We start from the raw sequence: 27,413 nt of genomic DNA, 5'->3' as shown, positions 1-27,413 counted from the left end.
TTCTTCTGTCCTGAAAATTTTCTGTTGAAAAATCTGTTGTTTTCCTATGGGAGCTTCCTTTGTGTAACTGGTTGCATTTCTCTTGATTCTTTCAAGATTCTCTTTGTGCTTAACCTTTGGCATTTTAATTATGATGTATCTTGCTGTGGGCTGCTTTGGGATCGTTTTGTTTGGGACACTTGTGCTTCTTGGACTTGGATGTCTATTTCCTTTGCTAGGTTAGGGAAATTTTCAGTCATTACTTCTTCAAGTAGGTTTTCAACGCCTTTCTCTCTACCATGTCCTTCTGGCACCCCTACAATACGAACGTTGGTGTGCTTGATATTGTCTCAGACGTCCCTTAAACATCTTTGCTTTTTTAAAATTCTTTTTTCTTTTTGATCTTGGGATTGTGTGTTTTCTACCAACTACCTTGTCTGCCAGATAGCTGATTCAGTCCTCTGCTTCATCTAATCTGATGTTTATTTGCTCCAGTATAGGTTTCATTTTAGTTATTATATTCTTCAATTCTAATAGGTACTTTTAAAAATATTTTCTATCTGTTGAAATTCTCTTTATCTGGTAGATTGCTTGTCTCTGTTTTATTTCATTCTTTTCCTGGAGTTTTCTCCTGTTCTTTCATTTTGGACAAGTTTCTCTGTCTCCTTTTGGCTGATACTATGTTTTTTAAAAAATTAATTGGGTAACACTGATTAATAACATTATATAAATTTTGGGTGTACAACTTTGTATCTGTATACTGTATTGCATGCTTACCCCCCAAAGCCTGGCCTCCCTCCATCACCACGTTTGGCCCCCTTTACCCTCTTTGTCATTTCACCACCCCCATCCCCTCTGGTAACTACCATTCTGTTGTATCTATGAGTATGGCTTTTTTTGTTTGTTGCTTTTTTTTTTATATCCTACAAATGAGTAGATCACATTTCTTGTCATTTTGCATGTGACTTCTTTCACTTGGCACAATGATCCTCAAGCCCCATCATTGTCACAAGTGGCAATATTTTACCTTTTATGGATGAATAAATGTATTGTTACATAAATGTACCGTTACATAAATGTACCATATCTTCTTTATCTAATTATCTAGCAAAGCACATTTAGGTTGTTTCCCTGTTTTGATTATTATGAATAAATGCTGCAGTGGACACAGGGGTGTATATACATCACTACAATTGTTTTCAAAATCTTTGAGTAGATTCCCAGAAGAGGGATTCCTGTGTGATATGGTAGCTCTAGCTTAATTTTTTGAGAAACTGTCATACTGTTTTCCATAGTAGCTGCACCAGCTTACATTCCACCAGCAATGTATGAATTTTCTTTTTCTCTACCTCCACTCTAACACTTATCGATAACAGCTATTTCACTATGATTTTGATTTGCAATTCCCTTATAAGTAGTTATGTTGGGTATCACTAGTAAACAGGATTATTTTCTTAATTTCTCCTTTTGATATTAGTGTATAGAAACATGACAAATTTCTGTATATTAATTTTATATCCTAATACTTTACTGAATTCATTTATTCTATTTTTCAGTGAATTCTTTAGGGTCTGTGTGTGTGTGTGTGTGTGTGTGTATACACATATATATATATATAAAATCATGTCATCTGCAAATAGTGACAGTTTTACTTCTTCCTTTCCAATTTGGATGCCTTTTCTTTTTGTCAGATTGCTATGACTAGGACTTTCAATACTGTATTGAATAACAGTGGTGAGAGTGGGCATCCTTGTTTTGTTTTTGATGATAAAGGAAAAGCTCTCAGCTCTTCACTGTTGTTTATGATGTTAGCTCTGGCCTCTCATGTAGAGTCTTTCTCATTTTGAGGTAAGTTACTTCTTATACCCACTTTGTTGAGATTTTTTTCATAAATTAATGTTGCATTTTGTCAAATGTATTTTCTGCATCTATTGAATTGATTGTATGATCTTTATCCTTGATTTTGTTGATATGATGAATCACATTGTCTTGTGATATTGAATCTTTCATTCCTGTTATAAACCCCACTCGATCATGGTGTATAATCCTTTTAATTATTGAATTTGGTTCACTAATATTATGTATTGTTGAGATTTTCTGCATGTCTTCTGTTTTTAGTATCAGTAATGCTGGTCCTGTAGAATGATTTTGAAAGCAATCCTTCTTCCCCTTCTGGTAGCGCAACCACATGTGCTAGTGCCGAAGTGCCCTACCAGCGGGGCATTGCTCCTGGTGGGCAGCCCTGCCTGCACGTGCAGGAGTCCCCGCTATCTCTGTACTTTCTCTGGGTGGGAGGACCCCACATGCACATGTAGCCCGGTGGGTACATACAGCAGTGCCCTACAGTATTTGCTAGATTAATTTCTGGGTGGGGGGACCCTGTGCATGCGCATGATGACATCCTTCTGTTCCTGCTGGAACTAGATACGGAGCAGTGGCTAGGAACGTGCTACAGCCGCCCCACAGCTTGGCCAGAGACCCTGCTAGAGTCCCCACCCACTACCCAAGGGCAAGGGAAACAAACGGATTCCTCCAGTCCTGGAGAGTTCCCCCAGCTCCAGGACAGCTCTCACGGTTCCTCAACCTTGAACGTGCAGCTGGCCCTCAGTTGTCTCACAGGAGGAATTGTCCTAAATGTTGGTGTACATTCGATGTGTTCTTTGGAGAGGGTGAGCTCCTCCTGTGCAGCCATCTTGGACTCACTGCTGAAACCAGTTACTTTATTGCAGAACTTTTCAGAATCTCCACTATACTAGTGAGTGCTGTGGAACTCCAAGAGGAAAATATATGCAGTACTCTCTAAATTTGTCCATTTATCACCCACCCCTAATTGTGTCTAAGGGGACAAGTATTTTGAGATACCATTTGAGAAACATTATTCTGACTACTAAGAAATAGTTTATAAAGTGTAACAAGATGGACAAAAATTCAACGAGTCTCACTGCTGTATTTGCCTTGCCAATTTACTTATTCAGAGGATTTCTACATCGAACGATAGCTTTAGCTAAAGAATTCAGCAGTAGTCACAGAGCTGTCATTATCAAATTCAAAGCGCCCTCCACTGTGCAGACATACATACACGCATCTCTGCAAGGTCAGCAGAGACAGCTCCGCGAGCCCTTCTTTTTTCTTCACACAGCGTTTGCCATCTACCAGTCCCTGCCGTATTTTGAATCATTTGGCACTTACTCCACAAAGCTGCCCTTTGACTTATCCATCTATTTCCCGTATGTGCTGAAAATATATCTCATCATGCTCTTTATAGGTAAGTGTCTTTTCTTATCTGTTTTTTCACTCTTCCTGTTTTGGTTTGTGCTGCCATCTACCTTAATAGAGAGGTCTACAAATATGGGAAAGAACAAAAAGGAAGCCTGAAACAATGAATTAGCTCTTGGTAGTAAGGCACCTCGAAATTATAATACTTTTCTCAACACATCACAAGATCAAATGAGTAAGAGATGAACCAGAACAGTTTTATTAGTGGAAAACCTAACTGCTATGCATGAAACATAGAAGTTTTGACCATAGACACAGGTATCTACAAAAAAAAAAAAAAAATCTAGATGTCGAATTGAGTAGCCTTGTCTATTTCTGATTTTTCCCATTTATCTCTATTTGCTTTTCTGTTAGTTTGGCCTTATGTGCCAGCATTTCCTAGTAGGCAAGTGGGAAAAGGTGCTAAAGACTCAAGAAAAATGCATGCAACAAAAAATACAGTTGAAAAAATGTGATCAATTCATTTTTTTCCAGAAAATTGGGAAAAAGTCTTCATTATGAAATTTTAGCTTCCCTAGCTCTAACCATCACACATCCTCAAGATAATGAGTACTTCTAGAAGGTAACAACCGGCAGATATATACCGTATTTTTCGGACTATAAGACGCACCAGACCATAGGATGTGCGTAGGTTTTAGAGGAGGAAAATAGGAAAAGAAAACCCCTGCTCCACCGTGCCCCCCGCCGCCAAGTGAGCCAGGCAAGCTACGTTCAGACTATAAGACACACCCCCATTTTACTCCCACATTTGGGGGGGAAAGTGAGTCTTAAAGTCTAAAAAATACGGTAAGAACAACACGTAAAAGACAAGACAAGTGTGAAACATTAGGGGGAGAGAGAGCTACCTTAAAGACAGGGAAAAATTCCTTGCAATAAACAAAATAGTGAGATGGGAAGTTTGCTTTACTTTCCTTCTGCCGAAACTCTGGACACTCTTTAAGCGTTCCTTCTTCAAATCTGCCCTGCAAGGGCCTCACCCTGGACTCCGGATAGCGCTCTAACTGCATTTTAAAACTATGGTCCTTTCCAAAGGAATGGTTAATCAGTCTTTCTTACTTTTACCATTTCCTTCTCACGTTAGGTATGTATTTTACCTACAGTCATCTCTACTCAGAAAGAAGAGACATCCTCAGAGTGTTTTCCATTAAGAAGAAGAAAACGTGAGGCACACCGTTCTGATGTGACATACGACAAAACAGGCCTTACAGATTCTGCGGCAGTAACGTCAACACGGGAAGATTTCTGGTGGAAAAGTACCTAGTATTTGACAGCAATCTGTGATTCTCACACGTTATGTTTTCAGAATGTATACTCTAAACAACATGTTTCTCTAAAGCTGTGGATTTTATACAAGTTAAATTTATATTGTATGAAGCCTGATTATTTTGCTGTAAGGGTAATGAGAAATAGATTAACTGGAGTAGATTCAATTAAATTGAGAAACCAAAATTGTTGATTTAACTTACATCTAGTTCTTTCACTTCTGAATTTCCACGTGGCAGCAGACCCAGGCGGGCAGCGACGCGAAACACGCCCTGCAGTTGTCCACAGTAACATATTCCACAGACGGACGTCACCGCTCCAGCGGTAACACTCACCTTAAACATCAGACACACTTGGAACAGCGAACGTTCTTCCAAACCCTGAAAGAGTATTTATTAATATTATGCAAGTATTTGGGTTTTGATGCCTTAAAAGAGGAACGTGATGAAAATAAAATAGGCCTTTGATAGATACACAGTTAATGTCCCATATTCCTTTAAAAAAAATCAGGCCACATCTACCTTCCAGGGAGATAAAAATTACAAAAATAAAATAGTATGGTCATTTCAAGGAGGTAAGAAAATTAAGAGCTAGTTGTGTTTCAGATCATTTATTACAATTTAACTATTGCTAATGGTTATAATGTCATATATAAGTCATCACTGATAGTTCTAGAAACCGATCCTGTCTTTGAAGATTTAAAATATATATGAATAACTAATGGAATCATTTGTGAACCATTGGTATATCATTCACTTTTCTTGAAAGAATTATAGAATCTTATTATCCAGCAACTATATAAAAAGGTTGTTAAATATTTTGTTACATATAAGCCAGGTGGTAAAAATGTAATTATAAAAATATGGTAATTTTATACCACTAAATAAAACAATTGAAAAGAAACAATTGAGAATTAATAAAGATAACTGACATCTTTATAAATTTAATGTCACTTCAATTTTAAAAGTATTGAGATTATCCACTTAAAAAGCTGCATTTTATTTTGCTTTTAAAGTTGCTTATTTTACCTGTAAATTTAAAAATTACCTTTATGCTTTAGTGTGCAAAGAGAACAGGTGCCCTTTACAAACTTTAGGTGACTTAGTCTGGCTTCCTCCAATATAGGGGGCTACACACACTGCTGAAATACACATCTAGAATCACTATAAAATGAAGATAAAGAACCAGAGAAACTACACTTAATTGGGTCATTATAAGAAATTAAAATTTCATTACTAAATAATACTTTTTTTAAAGCCAATTACCTGACAAACCTTCCTACTTCTTAAAATGAAAGACCAAAAAGAAACACAAGTAAATTTATAATTATGGTAATTTTGAAATAGAGATACACATTGACAATAATTTGAGGTATCTGCAACAATTGTAATGTATCTGCAACAATTGTAACGTATCTGTAACTTCCTGTGGGGACACAGTCACAATTGTGTTACTGTGGTTGGTTGCTTCTATTAAAATTGACATACTAAATTTTATTAGAGATTAGTGAAAATAAGGGTGTACTTTCTTCTCCCACTCAAGTTCATGTTCCCGAGGTTAAGTAAACAAGAGAGTAACCCTCTAGCTAATTGGATGCCACCAAGATTGCAAACTTCATTCCTTTGGCTATCTGTTTTAACTGTGTCCATCAAATCTCCATTTAGTTTTGTTCAGTGTGATCAAAGGCTTAGTTCCTCATATCTAATCAATATAGGTGAACTAGGAACCATTAGATATTTTGAAAGCTTAAGATACAACTTTTAAGTGATCTTTCTTTGGAGTTTCAAATGCCAAGGTGAATTACCTGAATTTCCAAGTAATCCAAGCAAAGGAACAATAATCACAGCAGCAGTGCCTCTGGTGGAGGAAAAAAAAAAAAAAGGAAAACTACACCAAATCAATTGCTATGGAGAATTTACTTCGTCACTCGGCAAAAGTCCACTAAAAAATACAACACACACACACACACACACACTCATATGTAATATCAGAGTCCTTGAGCTTTTCCTTTATCGAAATAGTGGAAACATGACAATAACAAACACTTCCCACATATTCATTCAGTTAGATGAGTTTTATTTTCCTGTAGTATGCTTTCCCTGAAACACTCTTATCCTGGTCTTAGCGTTTGATCCAATAAACATGTTAACCGTAGTAGAAGGAGTTGAGCCCTAGTCAGATGCATACACATGCCTATGTTCACTCAACAAGAAACACTTATTTTGTGCCCAAATGTGCCAGACACAGGTCAATGTGATGAAACCTTTACCAGGCTTCCTGCAAACATGTTTATTAAAGAATGTACTACATCTGCCCTGGCTGGTGTAGCTCCATGGACTGAGCGTGGGCCTACAAACCAAAGAGTTGTCAGTTTGATTCCCGGTCAGGGCACAAGCCTGGGTTGCAGGGCCAGGTCCCCAGTAGGGGGCGCATGAAAGGCACCCACACATTGATGTTTCCCTCTCTCTCCTTCCTTCCCCTCTTTCTGAAAATAAATAAAATCTTAAAAAAAAAAAGAATGTATCACATCTCATTGACATCCCTAAGAGAGTTAACTTTTTTAAACCATACCTTATTCTGCCTATATCGAGCAAATTGTCACATATATGAATCTGTTTCTTCCAAAAGTTGAAGTAGCTATAACATCTATAGCTAAATGTTTCTATGGAGAAACTTACACTTGTTTAACTTTATGCACAAAGACAACACAGTTACATTTTATTTTATTGTGCTAAAGCTCAAGTTTTTTAAATAAAAACCATTTCCTCTTTCCTCAACATCTTCCTCCCATTTATTTTTACTCTGAAACATTATTTTGTTTTTCCTGTGTTTGGATAATTTTTACTTTCTTCTGGATTTAAGTGATATGCTAATTTTGATTAGGTTCTTTTCTCCAAATCATTTATTCAAAGTAATTCCAGGGAGCAAGGGTCACAGAATTAACCAGAGTGCCTGTTTAAAATGTGGATTCCTTTTCTTTTCCTCAATCCCTCCAATCCCTCACCTCCCCTGCCCCCCATTAGCTGTCATCCTGTTCTCTGAGCCTGTCCCCATTTTCCTTGTTAGTTCAGTTTGGTCACTAGATTCCACATATGAGTGAAGTCATACGGTACTTGTCTTTCTCTGACTGTCTGGGCTGCACTAAAGATCTGCTGACCGGCAGCTTTGATAAGGGCCCAGGAGCCTGCGTTTTGATAGGACCCTCAAATGAGTCTCACGCACACGGAAGTTTGGGAACCGCTGCTTTTGAATGTACTGTGTTTCAGCTTTGGACAGAAAATCGCTAATAAGAACTATTTAAGTAAGTTTTCTGCCCTGGCTGGTGTGGCTCAGTGGATTGAGCACCAGCTTGCTAACTGATAGGTCACCGGTTTGATTCCTGGTCAGGGCACCAGTTGGGACTGTGCGAGAGGCAACCAATAGATGTTTCTCTCCCTCTTTCTCCCTCCCCTTTTTCTGAAAATAAAATCTTTAAGAAAAATGTTTTCTGTGTGTTTTCTTACACTTAAATAGTTTTTCAAGATACTAAATAGGAATTATTAACCAATTAATCTATCTTTGCTAAGGTATCTGGCATTTTAAATCTTTCTTTAATAGTCAATTCTCTATGAAAATCAATTAGTAAAAATATCCCTTAATTCATTAGATAAGGTAGGAGTCCACTGCGTACTTACTTCGTGGTGCTCAGCTGAACCATGGGGTCCTGTGAGAGAAGATGCGCTGGAGTTAAGAACACTGGTCTTCACTGGAAATCCAGCTCCAATATTTACGTACTGAGTGAATCCCCAAGTTCCAGTTTCCGTGACTGCCCAAGGTTGTTGTGAAGAGCAGATGAGGGGTGGTGCATTAAACCTTTGTAAATTGTAAAGGGCTACACAGGAGTGGGAAATTTGTAGCATGTTTCCCGGATGCTTTCCTTTATTTCATGATGATTTCCTGATTTATATTTTCTGAACATAAGCTCCGTGAGGACAGGAACGTCGTGTCTTGTTCACTTTGCATCTTAGAACCTTGAATAGTGGTGCATTGTAGACACAACTGTTTTGCAAATCTGACTTTATGGATTACTACTAGTACATCCAGAAAACAAAAATTTTAAGAAATCTGTCAAATTAAGTGATGTTTACATTTATTTGATTAATCTTAGAGTACCTCATGTTCAGAAGAAACCTAATATAGTTTTTAAAAAAAATTATGTAAGTATCTTTTCTTACTTGCTTGTGTTTTGTTAAGAACACTTGATTAAGAAATTTCCATTATCTTACCAAGTCCCAATGTACACAGCAGGCCTGTATTCAAGCATTACAGCTACTATATTCAATGAAACATATAAAAGTGGTAGCATTTCTATTACATTTTAGAATTTAGAAAGCATATTTTTGTAGTCTTTCTTTTAGCCCTCACAGCTACCTCGTGAGGTAGGTTATTCCCTTTATCCAAGAAATAAAACCAAAGTCAGGGAGTCATCCCTCATTTTTCTTCAGTTGTATATCCAATAATTTAGCTGAGTATTACTTCACAGGTTCCCTATGTTTGAAAAGAATTGAATGACTTTTCTAAATTGCAACTTAAAAAAATTTTGTACTGCTTGTGAATATTAATAGATTACATGCTAACTTACTAGTTCATAAATACAGTATGTATAATACTTTTTAAGAGACTTTAGAATTTTTAGATAGACTCAGAATAAAGTATTTCCTTCCAGAAAATCTGAAAGCATGTTCCCTTACCCTAGCCCAGCACGGTGATGAACACATTTAACACGAAGGTGATACTGGGCGGTGGCTTCCACAAGAGTGATGAGGGATGCGCACCACTGCAGCCTCACTCTGTCCCTTGGTTGCTCCTGAAATGCCTGCTGCTAACCAGAGGCTGCTTTGGGTCAGAGATACAAACTGACCAGAGACATAGCCAACAACTTTGACTTTAAGGAAGGCCCCATCCTCTTCGCCAAGTGATATGATTTATCTTCTAAAACAGCAATTTACTAAAGTGCTTACCAAAAATCTAAACCTACAGCTTCCTTTCAAAGTGATTAAAGTTATTTCGAGATACTAGTTGAGTCCTTAACAAAGTCTTATTCCTTATATAGTTACAATATCAAACTCTTTGGTTAAAATAATTTGGAGAAATTAACTCTGTCAATTAACTTCAAAAAAAAGGTTATTAACTTATTAGTTCCCACAGAGCCATTAGATAAAGATACAACAGAGAAGATTTTAGGCACTTACACGAATACCAGCATCTGTTCCAAATGAACACGTTTCAAATCCAGAATCAGGGCATTTGGGTACTTCCGGGACACACAATGTGGCCGTGACCCCGCACACCACCTTGTCAGTGTACCTCAGCATACTGTTTGTCTTGGCGACTTACGATTTCAAAAAATAACAGAAGGTGACTGGTAAGGAAACTTTTCCTTTTGTATAGAGTTTGGAACATCTGATCTAAAAGAGCAGAGACTTCTGGTTTTTAGGGAAAAAAGTTAATATCCTAAGGGAATAATTAATTCTTACCCGAGGTCATACAGGTAACCAAATGAAGGGGTGTTACTATTCCAGTGTCCTATATCTTAGAATGTTGAGATTCTAAACTTTTTAGATTTTCAAATTTAGAATCTTCCATTTTAGACTCTTTAGAGATTCCCATGAATAGGAAAACCCTACAAGTTTTGTGGTCAAGACTGCTGGCGACAAACGCAGGGAGCCAGGGAAGAGGGGTCGGAGGCACGTCTTACCCCTCCCTTTGTACTCTGTGTCCTTGTCAAGGGCAGGGGCAGGGATGAGGTCTGCGCGGGAACGGGCTGACTCCTCTTCCTTTGCTTGAGCATCAGTCAGCTCTCTCTCAGGGATGAACTGCAGGGCAGTTCTTCAGTGCCCACCTCCTCTTCTCTGTTCTTTATTGCTGTCCACGTTTGCAACCCGGCCCAGGAAGCGACGGTCCTTCAACCCACGAAGGACCTGTTCCTTTGCACTGTAGCTCCTAAACTTCCCAGTTCCAGAGACTTACTAACATGAGGCAGGGTTGTTTCTCTGATCTGACTACAGCAATCTGTACTAAGCATATAAGCCATAGGTTTAATAAAACATATTAAGCCACAAGCATATTAAAACCGAGGTTTAATCCTTGGTGGAAGTTTCCATCTTAAAGTGCACGTTGATTAGCCTGATGTAGTAGGAGAATTGGATAGGAAGTTCTAGGAGCTTGGTTCTAGGAATAGCTCTGCCACTTCTAAGATGTGTTTTCTCCATTTAAAAATAGAAAATAATGCTTCTTCACAGTCTTGTTGCAAGAATTAAATGAGATAACACAAGGGAAAGCTCTAGTGCACTGACTGGCATCTAACAATAAATATTAGATGAATTTCAACCTCTCATTGAAGGAAGTACAAAAACTGTAGGTGGGAAAAAGAGGGAAGCTGGCTTATAACATAAATTTTCTACCTTTTTGCCTTCCTTTAAATTCATTTCCCTGTAGTTCTGCCTCTAAAGAAGAATATATATGAAATATTGGCAATGCAGGTAAATACTACCTGAGAGCTCACATTCCCTTCCCTTTTTTTTTTTCTGTAGGCATCTCAGAAAAAGGAAGAACTGTGACCTGGGAACAGAATGTGAGCTACATGGCAAAACACAATTATTTGAGACCGAAAAACATAAATCCAGCTGTTTGAAAAACAAAACTAGTAGATCTATTTTTACCCTAAGTAGGTACACCTGGTGACAACGTCAAGGTAATGTCACATGGGAATGCTGAAAGTCCCATGGTGCTTACAAAGCGGCGGGCACTGTGCTAGAGCATGCCAGACAAAAGTACGCTATTCCAACAACACGAGATCTCTCCCCAGCGATCCCACATACGTGTATAGCAGTATGTTTATGTGACTGGCTAATGGCAGCCCTGATTAATGACTGCATGAAGAGAAGATAATGAGCAAACATCAAAATTAAAATGCTGGCTGATGCTCAAGCCGTTGAGTAAAATGCAACCCTGGAGGATACTGTCACATGCCTTCATTTACCTATCATTAGGCCACTAGTCATCCTGATTAAGATAGAGATTGGTACTCATAAAAAAGATTAATCTTTCAAGGAGGTATCTGTCATATTTTGCTTGCCTCGTATTTCACAATCTTTCTTCTGGGGAACCCAGTACAGGGGGACATATGACCCAGGCTTGGCTAACTAGAGTACCCCACTTACGAGGGACTCGCATGTGACTCAAGATGAATTGGAGTCCTCCCCCTGGTGCTACTGCCACACCCGCGAGCAAAGGCACCTTTCCTTCCTTTGAGGTGGCTGGCAGCCGTCTCAACAACTATGTGGAGTGACCTGAGAGAGCGGAGCCTGATGGCATTGCTTGACTCACTGGACGCAGCTGTGCCGGTCAGATCTACTCTTTAACTCTTGGTTTGTGAACAAGTTATATTCTTTTTAGCTGAAGTCATTTTCAACAGGGTAACTGTCACCTCCGTTCAAGAGACTCAAGCAAAAGAAATTTATAGCCATTGCTAATGAATCTGATTTAGCGACTTTTTAACACCATGCTTATTATTTATATGTGGATAGCAGTTTGAAGAGAATACTTCATCAGTAAGAATAAGAAAAGATGTCTAACTCATTGAGTCAATGAATATCCTCTAGATACTTAATGGAAAATAGACCATCATGCCTCTGTCAATACTGTAGTTTGCTTTTGCTAGTAAAATCTTACCTATGCCTTAAAATAAATAAAATTCAGAAAATTCAATTATTTTACTAGAATGTTTTTTGGAGGGGAGGAACTTATATAGTCAACATTTCACAATGAAAATCTTAAGATGGAACTCTAGCCAAATAAAAGAAAGTTCAAGTTTTCATTTCAGTCTCCACAGGCCTGGGGACCAGAGCGATGCCCCCTCCCCCAGCATGCATGGCTCAGACTGCTCGTTAACTCTCTGCATCACGTCTCAGTGATCCCAGTGCAAATTCTGAGAAATTTCTTCCGTGTGTGTGGTTTTCCTCTTCCAGCTGAGAATGTGGCTGGCTACGGCAAAACCGCTCACCAACCATACGCTCTGGTCCATACGGCTTTCTTCTTAAACTCTGGGAGCACTCTTAAGGACAGCAGGGTGGCTAAGGGGACAAAAAAAAGTACACTGTTGCATTTGGTGGTGCCTCATTTTCAAAGGTAATTTAGATAAAAAATGTATCGGAACAGAACTTGCCTTTTTCTGTCACTTGGCTAATCTTCAAGACTAAGACTTCCCATCAAGCCTTAGGCAGAATTTTAATGGCAGAACACCATTAATAAAGACTGGGGGAAAGTTTTGTTTTGTTTTGTTTTGTATGCAACCAGCTCAGGGGGAAATTCTGCAGAATTATAACAAAAACTGACTTCAGGGATACTGGTGATATTCTTTTTCTTAATCTGGGTGCTGATTACATAGGTGTGTTCCCTTTATAAAAATCCACTTGGGACTTGAGTACTTTTCTACATGAATGTGACTTTTCCATTAAATGCCTAATTATAAGGTAAATAAACAACAACAACAACAAAACCCACCATCTGATCCCATAGTGAAGTTAGGCTAACGCACTCAGTGGAGCCTAACTGTACTACACTGTATTTGAACATGTACCCATAAGTCCACAGCTTTTCTTAGAGGTCATGGGTCCCTCAGGGATCAATTTAAAACAGGGAAGTTCTGTGTAATGCCCGTAGGTAACTTATTACAAATACTATTTTAGAATATTAATATAAATATATTGAGATGTTATTTAAAATATAATAGGATGAAGGGATGTAGGTAAGCCAGAGTTACACAATTATTGTATAAGACTCTAATAAACTCTTGAATATATAATCAAGTTGAGTATGTACTTTCTTGACCCAAATAACTCTTTTCCTCATCAGTATCAATTGTTTGTTATCTTCATAACTAAGACAGTGTATGTTTGGAGCAACCAGTGGTGTTATGGACCCACGGCCGTTAGAAATGAGTCCAAACTCCCTAATGCAAACAAACGGAGGAGATCCTAGCAGCAAATCTCTAGGGATGGACCTACTGGAAATATTTCAGGCCCCAGCCCTTAATCTCAATGAAGTCCTGTGACTGACCAGAATCACCTTCACAGACATGCCCTCCAGCCACACTTTGTGAGAAGAATCAGAACCAGTATTTTAGGAAATTCTTGCTTGTTTGGCAAGTAATAACTTATACCACACTTAAAATAAAATACGGTCATGCTGTGACTCCAGGCTGCAGAGGCCCGACGGACTGTTGGGAGAGCAGGCGGTCAGGCACCCTTGCTAGGTGTCAGGGTGCAGACTCCCCGTCTCGGCCCTGAGACACGCATGACACTGCAAGCTGTCTTGGGCCGCAGAGTCAATGCCTAAAAGACGTCTCACATTGGAGCAAAGCAATCCACATAACTTTCACAGAAAGATCTCCTATGTTTGTGGGTCCTGCAGCCATAGATTAACAAAGCAGCAGAGAAGTACCATGAAAACAAAAACCACTTAACTACCTGAACAGTCAGAGACGTCCACTCCCTGGGCAAATACTTGGCAGCCATTAAAAATACTATTATGAAGCTAGTGTAAGAACATGTTCAATGCTTTAGAAATAATTTAAAAATAAAAGGCAGTATTCAAAGTGTCTATGTGTAGTTTGTCAATTATTTATGATTTTAAATATGTTAAAACAACACATATACAGAGTGAGCAAGAACTTCTTAGGAAAAATATCAAAGTTATTGTTGGCCAATGGGATTCTAGATTCCTCTTTAATGAATTTTCTCAATTTTAATTATATTTAATTATATTTTAATCATATTTTATAATTATAATAAACATTTAAATAAAAATTAAATTGAAAGACACTGAAACTCTTTTTTTAAATCTACTTTCTAACTCACAGTGCCACACTGGCGACAGCTCCAGGCGACTTCTCTGAACCGAACCAAGAAGAGCCCTTTCTGGAACCAAGATCCGCTAAACGCTGTTTCGCAGCTTTTTAGTGGAAAGACAATGTTAGCTTTTCACCTACATTGGGCATAAAGCAAGGAAATCATACCTCTTAAAAGACCCCTGGATCTTGCAGAGAGGCCTTCTTTAGGGCTTTCTATGAGGTTGAATAGCCAGTCAATGAACTAGGATGAAAACAAAGAACAGTATTAGTGAAGACAACCCCACCATTAGTCAGAGATCAGTTAGCCCCTGGCACCTATGTACATGTGGATCAGCACATTAGACCCTGGGTAACACCTGACTGGGCTGGGAGAGTCCCTGGAGAAAGGGACTAGGCACAAGATGTTAAAAACAGACATAGCTCCCATTTACTCAGGTGACCCACAAAGTCAAACCTCCTTCCCTTGCTGAATATCCTGGGCCCTGCTATGGGTGGTAAGAGTGAGGTACATGTGGGCCCCACGGGCCTCCTGTGTGCCATGAACATTCTCTCTTATTCCTCTGAGAAGACCGGGCAGGTGAAGAGCCTCGCCCAATCCCACTCTCAGTGAAGAGCAGAGTCAAGAGTTGAACCCCAGTGTACCTGGCTCCAAAGCCTATACTCTTTCTTTGCATCATGCTGCCTGCTACCTGGGTCCGTGTGCATCCAGGCCTAGGCTCCTAGGCTGGGCATATTGGTAAAATAAAATATGCTTCTGTAGATAAGAATAGTTTATGCTCAAATGAATATGAAATGAGTGGAAATGTAGGAGAAAAGGCATAAAATAATTTATTAGGTAGAGCCAAGTGTGTTAACCGCAAATCAATCCTGCAAATAAAGTGGAAACTCATATTCCTCATGAGTTTGACTGATTTCCTAGGGTGCAGCCAGAACTGGTTGTGAATTAGATAGGGGGTCATTTCATTGACTCCTGAATGTTGCCAGCCTTGACTCATTTGAATTTTGGACATAGAAGTTGTGCTGAAGAAAGAGTAAAATAGAGAGGAAAAAAATATTCCTAACTTCCTGTATTAATGAAAAGTTTGCTTTGTTGTTAATTTTCCTTTTATCAATTTTGTTTTAAAATATCCTACTGGTAAAGTAAATATACTCAGTGGAGTTGTGCGTAGCTGCACTGTGGGTGCACAGTTCAAAGTGTTTTTTATAGATTGGTGTTCAGGTTTTATGAATAAGTTACATGAAGTTAGTTTTAAGCTTTTGACCTCAAAAATCCAATTTTGATTAAATGACATTCAGAAAAGAATCTTTCAAACAACTGTATTAAAATAAGGGTAGGTCAGAACCACGTAATGAGAATTCCAGGAAAGCACAGTATTTTCATATATTCTGCACAAAAACTAGTGGCCTGAAGAATCTTAGTATCAAAAACCAAAAGGTACCTCCTACAGCGTGGATCTCCCTGAGGGCAAGGGCGATCACCGCAGATCTGTACAAATCTCCCCGCAGTCTCTAGCACAAGCCCGGAGCACCATGGCACCTGGAGCCTGGCTGCAGGATGAAATGAGCTGAGCTACAAGAGGATGGATGCTCCAGACTCACGCTTCCCCACAGGAGATTTCCCTGATTCCCTCCCAGGCACTGTTGATCATCCCAGTCCTTGTTCATCACCACTGTATCCTCCTTTATCATACCATCTCGCAATCTTGAAGTTGTCTTCCTCACTTGGACATTCTGAGCTCTTAGATACTCATCATTTCATCTCCAGGAGCAAGAACACATGTGCCTTCAATAAATGAATGCACGTATAAGCTTTTCCTTCCACCTCACCTCCACTGTAAGCCAGTTGTTACTATTGTCATTGTTAGCCTCAACTTCTGAGGCTCCGCATCTGGCTGAGATTTGGGGCTGAGCATGAAAGCCTGTGGTGTGATTCAAGTTTCACTTAACTCCCACTTCCAATCTACAGCAGAAGTTGCTGAGGAGCAAATGGCTGCCTGCCCTGATAAGCAGGTGGCTGACAACCTCACCTTCTGGGTCTGTTCCTTCCACGGCTCTTTCTGCAGCAGCAGAAGCATGCTACTGGGTAGGAGAGTAAGAGCCTCCTGCAGAGTGACCCTGTGCATTGGACTTCTGCCAAGGAAGCTTGATGCTGGCTCAGCAGGGCCATTTTCTTGATGCCATGGCAACCAACTGGCACTGAGGCCAAGGAGGAGAGGGGCAGCATGGTCTGCCCATGCAACCACTGCGGTTGCAAATATCAGCAAGAAGAAGTCCAAAGCCTACAATGGAAATTGAAACAAGGCTAGGTCACATGTTTTCACAGTTCAAAGTAACACATGTTCACATGCGCAGCCCCCACCATGATGCAATGTTATTTTCCCCTTCACCCAACCCCTCCTCCTGCCCCACCCTGCTCCAGGAGAGGAACTGGACTGAGGAACAAACTCCGTTTCCATGCTTAATAAAGAGACAATGTTGGGCTTTGGTAGGTTTTTGGGATCCCTTTTTGTGAACACAGAAGGCCTATCAGTGTCATTATTATTGCTCTGACATTTCAGGAGAAACATAATTGAGCTCCTAACCATACTGAGATCCAAATACTCTTCTGATCTGGTGTTTTCAAAGATATTAAAAATTAATTAAGAGCGATATAGAGATATTTAGAAATATATTACTAGTCTTACTCTATTTTTGAACAATAACAAATAACTCTCCTCATCCATTTTAACGAGTCTGCCTAGAATCCATCCCTTTAGATTTTAGACTAATACCGACAACTGTAGAAACGGTGGCAACACGGGCTACCTCCGTGCTGTCGGATTACTGTGTTTAAACTACACTTCTTTCTGCTTCTCTATATTGTCTAAGTTTGAAAAGATTTTTGTAAGAAAACAGAGGAGAATAATAAAAATTTAGGAGATCACAAGAAAAAGAGGACAGATCATACTAGTTTTAAAAAGTTTAAAAATAACTCTTCAATCTCTTAAAATTCCTGTTCTCACCAACCAAAATTTTAAAACACACATGACTCCCCAGAAAAGTGGGGCAGAATTTCAAACAACATTTCAAGTTCTACAGATTTTTATTCACAAAGGAAACACATAAAACATGTCTATAGGGAAAAAACATTCCCCTAAAAAATGCACAGTGGGATGCTGAGAAAATGAGGCAAGTGGGAAGGAGCTGTTATCATTTTATTTATCAATCTTTTTCTTTTTTAACTTGCCCAATGCCAGTGGTTCTTAACCTTTTTTGGGTCACAGGTCATTCTGAAGCTGTGCTGAAAACCCCTAATATATGCACACCCCCCGTACGTACTGGCACACACAAGTTACTTGCATACACTCCAGGGATCTCTTCCGATCAGCTAGCTGTGCGAGGCCTCTCGGGCCAGTGTGGAGGCCAGAATCCTGTAGCCCACCTCCTTTGTGGGATCAAGCCTAAGTACACAGGACCCTGGGTTCCCTCTCCAGCTAGTGTCCTCTGTCTGCTGCCTGGTAAGGAATGAATTCTGTTGGAATATTTTTCAAAGGTCAGCCCTAGGTGTCTCCAAGAGCCTGGTAAGAACATGCATTTGTTTGTGACATCAGAGTTGTCACCACTGTTGTTTCCCAAAAGTAAAAGCAAGGAGGAAAAGAAAGCTACAAGCAGCAACATATTCCTCTTCTAGGAGAGCCAATGTAAGTTCTGTATTTTAAGAAAGCCACAAATTACTTCTCTAAATTATACCTCTTCGAGAGCCACATCGGGAACAGGTGTTGACTGGTAAGTAACATTTCGGATATAGCCCATTAGTTCCAAGAGCCATTCCATTCTCTTCAACACACCTGAAAAGAAAAAAACCATTTTCTTACCCCGCCATGGTTTTTCCTTTGAAATGCAAAACAGAACAGTAATAACTGTCATAACTCAGGAACAGCTGGTGAGGGTTTCATGAAATAGCCTCTCACAGTACTGGAGACTTGCAGCCGTCCGTGAGAGTGGACACTGTTTACACCAAATGACTGTTTTAGTCTTCGTTTTCAATAGCCAATTTATTCTTCAAACCTACCCACCCACTAGTGATAAAATGCATTTCTTAGAGTTTCTTTCTGAACATTGAACACTTCGGGAAATCTGGCACACCAAACAGTCAGTAATGTTGAATCTTGGATTAGCTGTTTTTATAGTCTTTAGCTTAAATGTTCCCACTTTATGCCAAAATCACAGAGAAAAAAAACCTATCCAAAGACGTAAAAGGAAAAATAGAAACCAGCTGTTATAGGGTAACTGGAGAATAAACAACATAAATATTGATTTTTTTCCCTTTTTTATTTTTTAAAAATGAGGATTCCCATTACAGTAAAAACTACTTAGGAAGGTTTTCAAAATTAAGGTTAGAACCAAAGGCAGTATCAAATTTATTTCAATTTGCTTCATGTATCTTCGTGCTTAATTGGGAACACCTACTGGATTTTTTTTTCTTGACAAATACAGTTTTGATTTAGAGGAAAAAAACCTAGTTTCTCATCACAGGTTCATTTTTCAATTGGGGAAGCACTAACAAAGATATGAGACCACTGTTTCAACTGCCAAAGAGGTAGAGGAATCAAACTTTCCTATATGGTGTTTAAAAGATTATTACAATTAAGTATGCCAGTTTTCTCTCAAAACTTTACACACACAATAGATAGCGAAAACCAGGCAAAGAAACATAAGTGACTTGCCTATGGTCACAGGGCTTCCCAGCCACGCCTCAGCCGCATGCACCAGGTGCCACTGAGAACCTGAACGTAGACTTGAGAAAGTCTAAGCACGTGACTAAAGGCATGGGAGGAGAAATGCAGGCGTTTCCTTTTCAGATGACTCTGAAACCTTAATGTCTAAAATGGTTTCAGAGTTGTACCATATGATTCATTAGCAGAGCCTCAGCCTGGAACTTCTGGCTTGAGGACATAGGTAGGATGTCCAGATTTTGTTCTTCTCACTTCTGAGAAGTTCTTTGATAGAATAACTATTTAATTTCATTGTTTGTTTTTTGTCTGTTAAATAACTACCCAAAAGCCATCTTCATGAAAACATCAGGCATAATCACTGGCTATCCTGTCTGTTTGAGAAACTGATGCAGGCAGAATCTACCTGATAAACTTGTATCCTTGAAGGCCAAAAACAAGATAAAATCCTCAAAAGAATTTGTTCCCATCTCCAATGAGTAGATGTTGTGAGATGTAACTGCTCATTTCCATCCAAGGTACTCCTCATCTGGAGTAGCCAGGCCTCACCTGTGTCAAGAAGCACTAAACCAGTTTTTAAGTTGAGGAAACAATTACAACTCAAAAAGGATGGTAGCAGGCCCTTCTGTTCCTGATGTTTGCCCACGCGGGCCTTACCTGTGTTGGCGTGGCTCACGATCCGTGCGTGGTATAAGCTGTGCAGCATCATCCAGGCCAGTGCGTCTTTTTCAGGGTGCTGAACAGCAACACTGAGCATGTCGGTCAAGCCCATCAAGGGGAACCGTCCTTGAGAGACCAAGTACAGTCTGACAAAGGCTGCCTTTTCTATGCTCCTCTACAAAAAAAGCAAATTGTTCAGTTGCTATCAAATTAACTGAAGTCATCACAGGCCCTCAGGGCAAGGGCAAAACAGAAAGGGTGAGAGTGAAGTTGATTATTATTCCAAATGCTGAAGCTGCTCATTTCCTGCAGCGTGTGACCTAGCTGCCTGCGTGCTCTATTAAAATGTACTTGTAGATTGAGCATCGTACTGCCACCTCCTGTTAACAAAAACCATAAATGATTTCAGGGGTTAATTGGTGATGATATTTAGTAAAAACACACAAATAATAACAATGATAACACACACACACACACATTAGTTATCACGTGACTGGCACCGTTCTGAGCACCTAACCTGTATTGATTTGGCAGCACACAGACCTTTGGGGGACCCTAGTCCCTTTTAGAGAGTCTCTGAGGTCAAACTATATTCATAATAGCATCAAACTGTAGTAATAATATTCATTATATTTTTCACTGCCACTTGAAATTTTTTAAAAATCTAGTTTCACTTAAAATGTCCCTGTAAATGGAAATTATTAGTTTCATTAAACCTTTGCCCTTGAGTACACATCTTTTCAATATTCTGTGTGACAAAATGGGAACCACATATACGAGACTTCTGCTACGTGCCGGGGTATGACGGCTGTCTCAAGGAACAACACTTGTAACACGGAGCTGTAAGCTGAAATGGCCACTCTTCCCATGGAACAGCTACGGCTATTCAAACTGAGTATCTGAAAGACCATTTTCTTAAAACTGAAGGAAATGAGACTGTCACTTCAAGGAAAATACTTGACAATATTCACTGCCAATAATAAAGTCTGAACCTTCAAGCACAAATTAGATTTTTGGGAAATCTGTATCTGCTTATATGAGTTTGGCAGCTTCCCAATACATAAAAGACTTTTCTGATGAGATTGCTGGTGATATTAATGAATATGAAATTTTGATATTATATAATGAAATGTATCAACATTTAACAGATTTTTGAAACTTAGTGATTCAAAATTTTTCAAATGGCCAACATATGATATTACAAAATCATGCATTGGTAACAAACTGAGAGCACAAGAGAGACCAAAGGATTCTAATGTAACAGAGTGTGTGAAGTTCACGGATTACTTCAGATTCCACACTGCAACCAACCTAGAAGAAACTACCACTTGTGGAATTTTGATGCAATATCAAAGAAAGATACCCGTAACCATCTGGCAAGCCTATTAACACACTCTTCCCTTTTCTACCTGCATATCTATATGATTCTGGGTTTTCTTCACATACTTCACCACAATAATGGACAACAGGTCGAAAAAAGCAACAGCTATGAGACTCCGACTGTTTTCTATTAAGGCAGACATTGAAGAGACTTGCAAAAATGTGAAACAATGCCGCTTTTGTCACTAGTTATTTTGATTTTCTGGAAAATATTTTTTCTCATTTATATTAAGATGCAATGGGTTTATTATTATTACTTTTAAGTAAATAATTCTAAATCTCCTAGTTTTAATTTCCAATATGGTAAATGTTGACAGAGATAATCCATGTAAAAAGCTCTTTGGAGTCATCAATTTTTAAGGTATGAAAATAGTCCTGAGACCAAAAAGTTTAACCACTATATTAACCATGGACTTCTCACACCAGCTGTATGCAGTAGGTTACTATTGTCACCCCTCCTTTTCATATGAGGAGACTGAGGCACAGAGGTTGGGTAACTTAAGGTCACACAGCTTTGGTGGCAGAAAAAAATGGGAACACATGGAGTCTGAAGTCTTTACCACTACTGTTTTCTTACCCCTATTCTTTCCAGAAATGAAAACACTGACCTCAGTGGAACACATTAACCCTTTTGGGGACATCAGAAGACTGTTTAGTATGTTGTAGTGACAGTGTCCTGAATGGTACTTTAGGAACCAAGTGAATAACATAGCAACCTCTAGTGCTCGGTACCACGAAGTAAACTGTATGCATTACCTCTGACTATATTACGTGAATATAATAACCGGATATAATAAATTACATGAAAATCATAATTATGATAATAAATCATTATTGAGTCCTCGCCTTGGGTCAGGCACTTTTCCAAGAACTCAATGTGAATTAAGTCATTTAACTCACAAATTAACCCAAACAGGTAGGTGCTCTTACCTCCCTTTTGCAGATGAGGAAACTTAGGCAGAGAGAGGTTATGAAATGTAACTAAGGTCACACGGGTAAACTAGAGAGCTGGATTTCAAACCCTGTATGCGAGGCTCCAGAGTCCATTCATTTAAGCTTTTCCTTATACTGCTTTTCCTTCCTTAAAATTACCGCATGTCCAAAATGCTGATGTTCTGAGTACTCCAGTGTCCCCAAACCTCAGGAAGCACCGCAGTCACCTGGGAGAACTGCTGAAGCACTTTCCTGGCCCCACCCAGAGTTTCTGATGGAGCAGGTCTGGGGTGGGACGTTAGAACTTGCATATCTAATCAGCTCCCAGGTCCAGGGAGCACATTTTATGAATCACTGCTACGTGAAGCAGAAATCCAAGGATGTGACTGGATAGGTAAAACCTTCCTTAAAGTGGAATAAAAAATCCACCTGCTATGTGAGGGCTCACAGTTCTACAGAACTTTGATATTACCTGGTAATCAGGGCTATCTTTTGAACAAGTACATACATTGGGATGTACTTATACTAAAAATATTCTTCATTGTTTACCTGCAATTCAAATTTAACAGGCCATATTTGCTAAATCTGGCAGCCTCACAGACACGCTACTTTCTGCCCATTCATCATTTGATTGGACATGGGTCGGAGGGTGCTTGGTTTTCAATCAGACACCCTTCTTTATTCCAAAATGATAAGTATCAGGCAATGAAAATTAAATGTGAGACCTGAACTATTTATGCCTTCCATGTACCAGAAAGTTTTTCGGTCAGAATATTCCCATTCTTGTGGATTTTATACTGAAGACGTTGTCCTGTACTTATTTTTGCCCACAGGAGACACTAAAGTGTCCTTGATAAGGTGAGATTAGTGAGGTTAAAGCATCGTTATGCACAACATTTGTAAGAACCAACCATATTACCAGTCTGGACACAAGACCAGAGTGAGGCAGGTTTCTGAAATTAACAGTAACAAGTAGGAAGCAAAACTAGATTCAACCAAAAGGGTACTGTAATCACCTCTTCAACTGTAATTCCCACCTCAGTAATGAAAAGAGACATAGATATGTTATTACCTCAGTAACCTGGGCAACCTGATTGGCTTCATCATCTGTCATTTCTGAGAGGCATTTTGCCACACTGATATACAGCTCTAAATCATTTCTCTGGTAAAAAAAAAAAAAACAAGCATGTCAAATACAATGGAAGTTAAGTATACTCTTAATGTTCTGACAAATTATTAGATTTGCTTATCTCCACAAACAGTCACTGATGAGGTTCTAACTTTTTTTAAGTCCTCACCCAAGGATATGTTTTTATTGATTTTAGAGAGAGAGGAAGGGAGACAGAGAGAGAAACATCAGAGAGAGAAACATCGATCGGTTGCCTCCATACACGCCCTGACTGGGGACCACACCCACAACCTAGGTGAGTGCCCTGACCAGGGATGGAACCCACAACCTTCTGTTGTGTGGGATGGCACTCCAAATGCTGAACCACCCAGCCAGAGTGAGATTTTAATTTTAACATGTGGCCATTCTTTCTCATTAACCGCCCCACCCCTACATCTTTCCTGCTGTTGTGTATTTGACCGTTCTTTCTTTATTCTCATAAGGATCCATCATTCCAAATGGATTATCAACATCTTTGTAAAACTACAATTCAGGGGTGTGTTGGGGGGGCAGGGACAAAGGCTAGCGCTAGGTCATATGAACAGCATATTGAAAAACATGCCCAGGGACTCTCCAGGTGTAAAGTGTGTGTGCTTCTGAGCTTGCTCAATGTCTGCAGGCATTTGGTAAGAGGCGTAAGAGCAAACGTCCTGGTGCAGCGCTGGTGAACCGGCCTCTGAGCTTGCTCAAGACTTTGGTTCTAAATATTCAACCTCAATTTAGATCGTGGAAGCAAACACATTCTTAGTGAAGAACGTGGTTATTTCTTGCTAGCCTTCCCACCACATTCTTAAAACATACACCTTCCTGCTTTGCCAAAAAGGCTTTAAAAATCCCAAACATAAATTGTCAGGAATGTAAATATTTTTGTTCCTCACCCGAATCTTACTTGGCAGTAGGTCAAAAATTTTCCCAGTAGCTTCACGGAGCAAACTCCAGAGGTGGTGGGCAGGGCTGGGCAGTCTCATAGCCTGGCTCAGACCCTGCAAGGCGCTCAGGCATAACTCACGATTGGAGAGTGAGGAAGCGGCTTCAAAAACTGCCACCATTAAGTTTTCAACAAAACCCAGGACCTGTTCATCAGAGACGTGTTTGATCCACAGAGGTGCAGACACCAGGAGGTATTTCTTGATATTCAGCTGGAAGTTAAACAGAAGAGGTCAGATGTAAACGGGCAAGTTTGGATTTGCAACACTCAAAACTTCCGGGTTGTCACCGTGTGTGAGAGTAGACTGGGACATGCCCCTCAGTTTCCCACAGCCTCAGTGTCCAAAGTGCCACCAGCACATGTAACTTTGGCTGCTGCAGTGACTTCTGATCCAGCCTGCCTCATGTGTGTATAGGGGATTGGCCAAAACCATCTGTGAACTACTCAGCTTAAACCTTGCATCTTTTCAGTGAGGGGAATAAAATGCTACTTCTGAAATCACAAGACAGTTGTCACTATTCAGTCTTAACAGGTCACATCTTCTGTCAAGAAAAGCTCCTGAAGATGAAGGTTCGTTTGCTGGAAATCAATGAAACAAGGTATCTGGTATTACTAATCTCTTCTTCTGAGGAAGCACAGGGAAGTAAGAGGAACTGGCATGCTGAGTCCACTTCTGACCAAAGAAGCACCAGCTGAGCACGTGAAACTGACCATGGCATCTGAAGAGTTCACGAGAGCTAAGAATGGGCACGGTTAACCACAGGACTGGGACACAGACTTTAAGAAAGCAGGCTTCAAAAGTTGTCAGAAATTTTAAGTATGACACTAAAGAAACAGCAAGTCTAGAAGAAGTGGTATAAAGAAATCAAATGGGACAACAATCAGTAAATCTCTAAAATGATCAGTGTCATTGCGTGAGAACTCACTTCAAAGAATAGGCCATTTCAGATTTTTTTTTAATGAGAAGGGTTCTAATTAAGTGAATGAGGAACAAATACCATATGATCTCACTTTTAACTGGAACATAATCAACAAAAGAAAAAAGCAAACAAAATATAACCAGAGACATTGAAGTTAAGAACAATGTAACAATAGCCAGAGGGGAGTGGGGAGGGGATAGTGGGGAGAGGGGTCTATAGGAGCTACTATAAAGGACACAAGGACAAAATCAAGGGGGAGGGTAGAGGTAGGGGAGGGAGGTGGGACTGGCTGGGGTGGGGTGGAGGTATGGGGAGAAAATGCAGACAATTGTAACTGAATAAAAAAAATAAAATTAAAAAAAAAGTAAATGAATTCACAAACTTCATTTATTAATTAACAAAGATAATATGAAAAGTCCATAATCAAGGGCAAATGCAAAAGAGTAGCACAGATCTGAAAGAGAAATGGAAAGAAAAGTAAAACCTAAAATAATTTCTGAGGTCAACAAAACTGGCTGGGAGAGTCACACATGATTCAGAAGGAAGGAATTATAGCACAGTGTTTAAGGTACAGGCTCTGGGGTCACTCAGACTCTCCTCCACTCGTTAGGTACGGGAACTTTGCCTCAGTTTACCAATCTGTAAAATGGAAATAACAAAATATACTGCTCAGAAGTAAAATCAGCCAGACACGGAAGGCTTCATATTGTATGACTCCATTCTATCGAATTTCTAAACTTTATAGGAAATTTAAATTTATATGAAAGTTCTTTTAAAAAGTCAAAAATACAGAGACAAAGAACAGATCAGCGGTTGCCTGGGTCTGACCCTGGGTGTTCAGGTTGACAACAAGCAGGCACAGGAGCATTTGGTGTGATGGACGTATACTTGGTGATGGAGGAAAATTTATAAATATACTAAAACTCAAAGTATACTTAAAATGGCTATACTTTATGGAATGTAAATTATAACTCAATAAAGCCGTAAGAAAAATCAGCCTGTCAGGTTGAAGAGATTTAATCTGATGTCCGAAAGTACTCACTGAGTGCTTATAAGTAGCCGGTGCTTAGCAAGCTCTCAGCAAGTGGCAGCCGGACGGGAGCTGCTTGGAGCACACAGGCAATGATAAAAGCTGACAGAGAGGATGCAGACATCAATAATATCGACCGTCAATTAAAAAGTATTAGGAGACATAGGAGAACTTAAAGAAAAAAAGTGAAGAGTAGGTACTGAAGCCAAAGTTTGAGGAAATAATAGGAGAGCTTTGCAGTATTCTCAAGGAATTAAAGCCTCCTAGAAGAGAAGAATAACAAAGGTAAGGTCATTTAACTTATGATCCACTGGCAAACCTCTAAGGAAGCACGGAACGTTTCCTTCATCCTTTAGGAATGAAGACAGGAGTATGACCGAAGAACAAGCACCGTTAGCCCTGACTCGTGACAGTCTAGATCGCTTCCACCTCCGCACTCCGTTCAAGACGAACGCTCTGGCGGAGACCTTCCACTCCCTGCACTTACATCTCCTGGTGCCTCTAATTTGATGCCTAACCAAATCCTACGTAGCCTTCAGGGCTCACTTTAATTGTTGTCTTTTCTGTGAAAAGGAGGGATCATATATCCTGTACATGTGGACTGTCCTGCTTAATACCTACTGAAATGATTATGTGTATAATATAAACAAATAAACCTAGGCTCAAATGACTCCACAACTTTCCAGCTGTATGAATTTGAAATTGGAACTTTAGTATCTCAGACCATCATTTTTCCTTTTTATAGTAAATGGGAGCTGACGGCATGAACGGTGACAGCTATGGTGGAGTTCTGAGTCTCACAATTTCCCACTCTGCTGGCCGCTGATTGTCAAACCCTCCATTTTTCTAAAATCCCACTTTCCCACTCTCGACTTTGAGAACGCATACCCAAATAAATGTTAATTTCCCCCCAAGAACCATATCCTCCTGTTGCCCAACACCCTCAGTTACTACCTACACTAAGACCGTGGACCAGCGGTGGCATCACCCACAATCCCAACAGTGCAGCTGCATTCTGGGATGACTGTGCCTGAGTCACCATAATTTCAAGGCACAGTTGCTGTATCTCTTCACCTAAAAGAGAAGAAAGAAAAAGAGTATCTAGTAGAGCTGCTTCTCTGACTTTCAGCTTTCAGTGTCTCAAATCAAAGCATCTGCTTGTGTGACTTCTACAGGTAACAGAATTTCAGTAAACCAAGAGGTGTTTCAAGAGACCTTTTGGAGATGAGGTACAAGAATGTACCTACTGGCATCGGAATCACAAGCCTTAGG

General features: G+C 39.6%; 2 protein-coding genes across 9 annotated transcripts in view; one reads left to right on the top strand and one right to left on the bottom strand.

Annotated features, from left to right (window-relative positions):
- The window catches only part of HACD4 (3-hydroxyacyl-CoA dehydratase 4), a 29,484-nt gene extending 24,755 nt beyond the window's left edge, over positions 1-4,729 (top strand). For all 6 annotated transcript variants that reach the window (XM_045193707.3, XM_045193706.3, XM_053924819.1 and 3 more), the window contains 2 exons: positions 3,119-3,244; positions 4,337-4,729. In XM_045193707.3, coding sequence (XP_045049642.2) covers positions 3,119-3,244; positions 4,337-4,419 — 209 coding nt within the window. In that variant the 3' untranslated portion in view covers positions 4,420-4,729. The remainder of the gene's footprint in view (positions 1-3,118; positions 3,245-4,336) is intronic.
- A 7,496-nt stretch (positions 4,730-12,225) lies between these two features.
- The window catches only part of FOCAD (focadhesin), a 320,136-nt gene continuing 304,948 nt past the window's right edge, over positions 12,226-27,413 (bottom strand). For all 3 annotated transcript variants that reach the window (XM_045193625.3, XM_024558416.4, XM_045193626.3), the window contains exons 37-44: positions 27,100-27,215; positions 24,142-24,402; positions 23,168-23,257; positions 19,780-19,957; positions 18,140-18,237; positions 16,438-16,689; positions 14,576-14,651; positions 12,226-12,632 (exon numbers count right to left, since the gene is read on the bottom strand). In XM_045193625.3, coding sequence (XP_045049560.2) covers positions 12,559-12,632; positions 14,576-14,651; positions 16,438-16,689; positions 18,140-18,237; positions 19,780-19,957; positions 23,168-23,257; positions 24,142-24,402; positions 27,100-27,215 — 1,145 coding nt within the window. In that variant the 3' untranslated portion in view covers positions 12,226-12,558. The remainder of the gene's footprint in view (positions 12,633-14,575; positions 14,652-16,437; positions 16,690-18,139; positions 18,238-19,779; positions 19,958-23,167; positions 23,258-24,141; positions 24,403-27,099; positions 27,216-27,413) is intronic.

Source organism: Desmodus rotundus, chromosome 1 (assembly GCF_022682495.2).
Source record: "Desmodus rotundus isolate HL8 chromosome 1, HLdesRot8A.1, whole genome shotgun sequence".
NCBI lineage: Eukaryota > Metazoa > Chordata > Mammalia > Chiroptera > Phyllostomidae > Desmodus > Desmodus rotundus.
The sequence above is the reverse complement of the archived record's forward strand: the minus strand, read 5'-3'. Positions and strand labels throughout refer to the sequence as shown.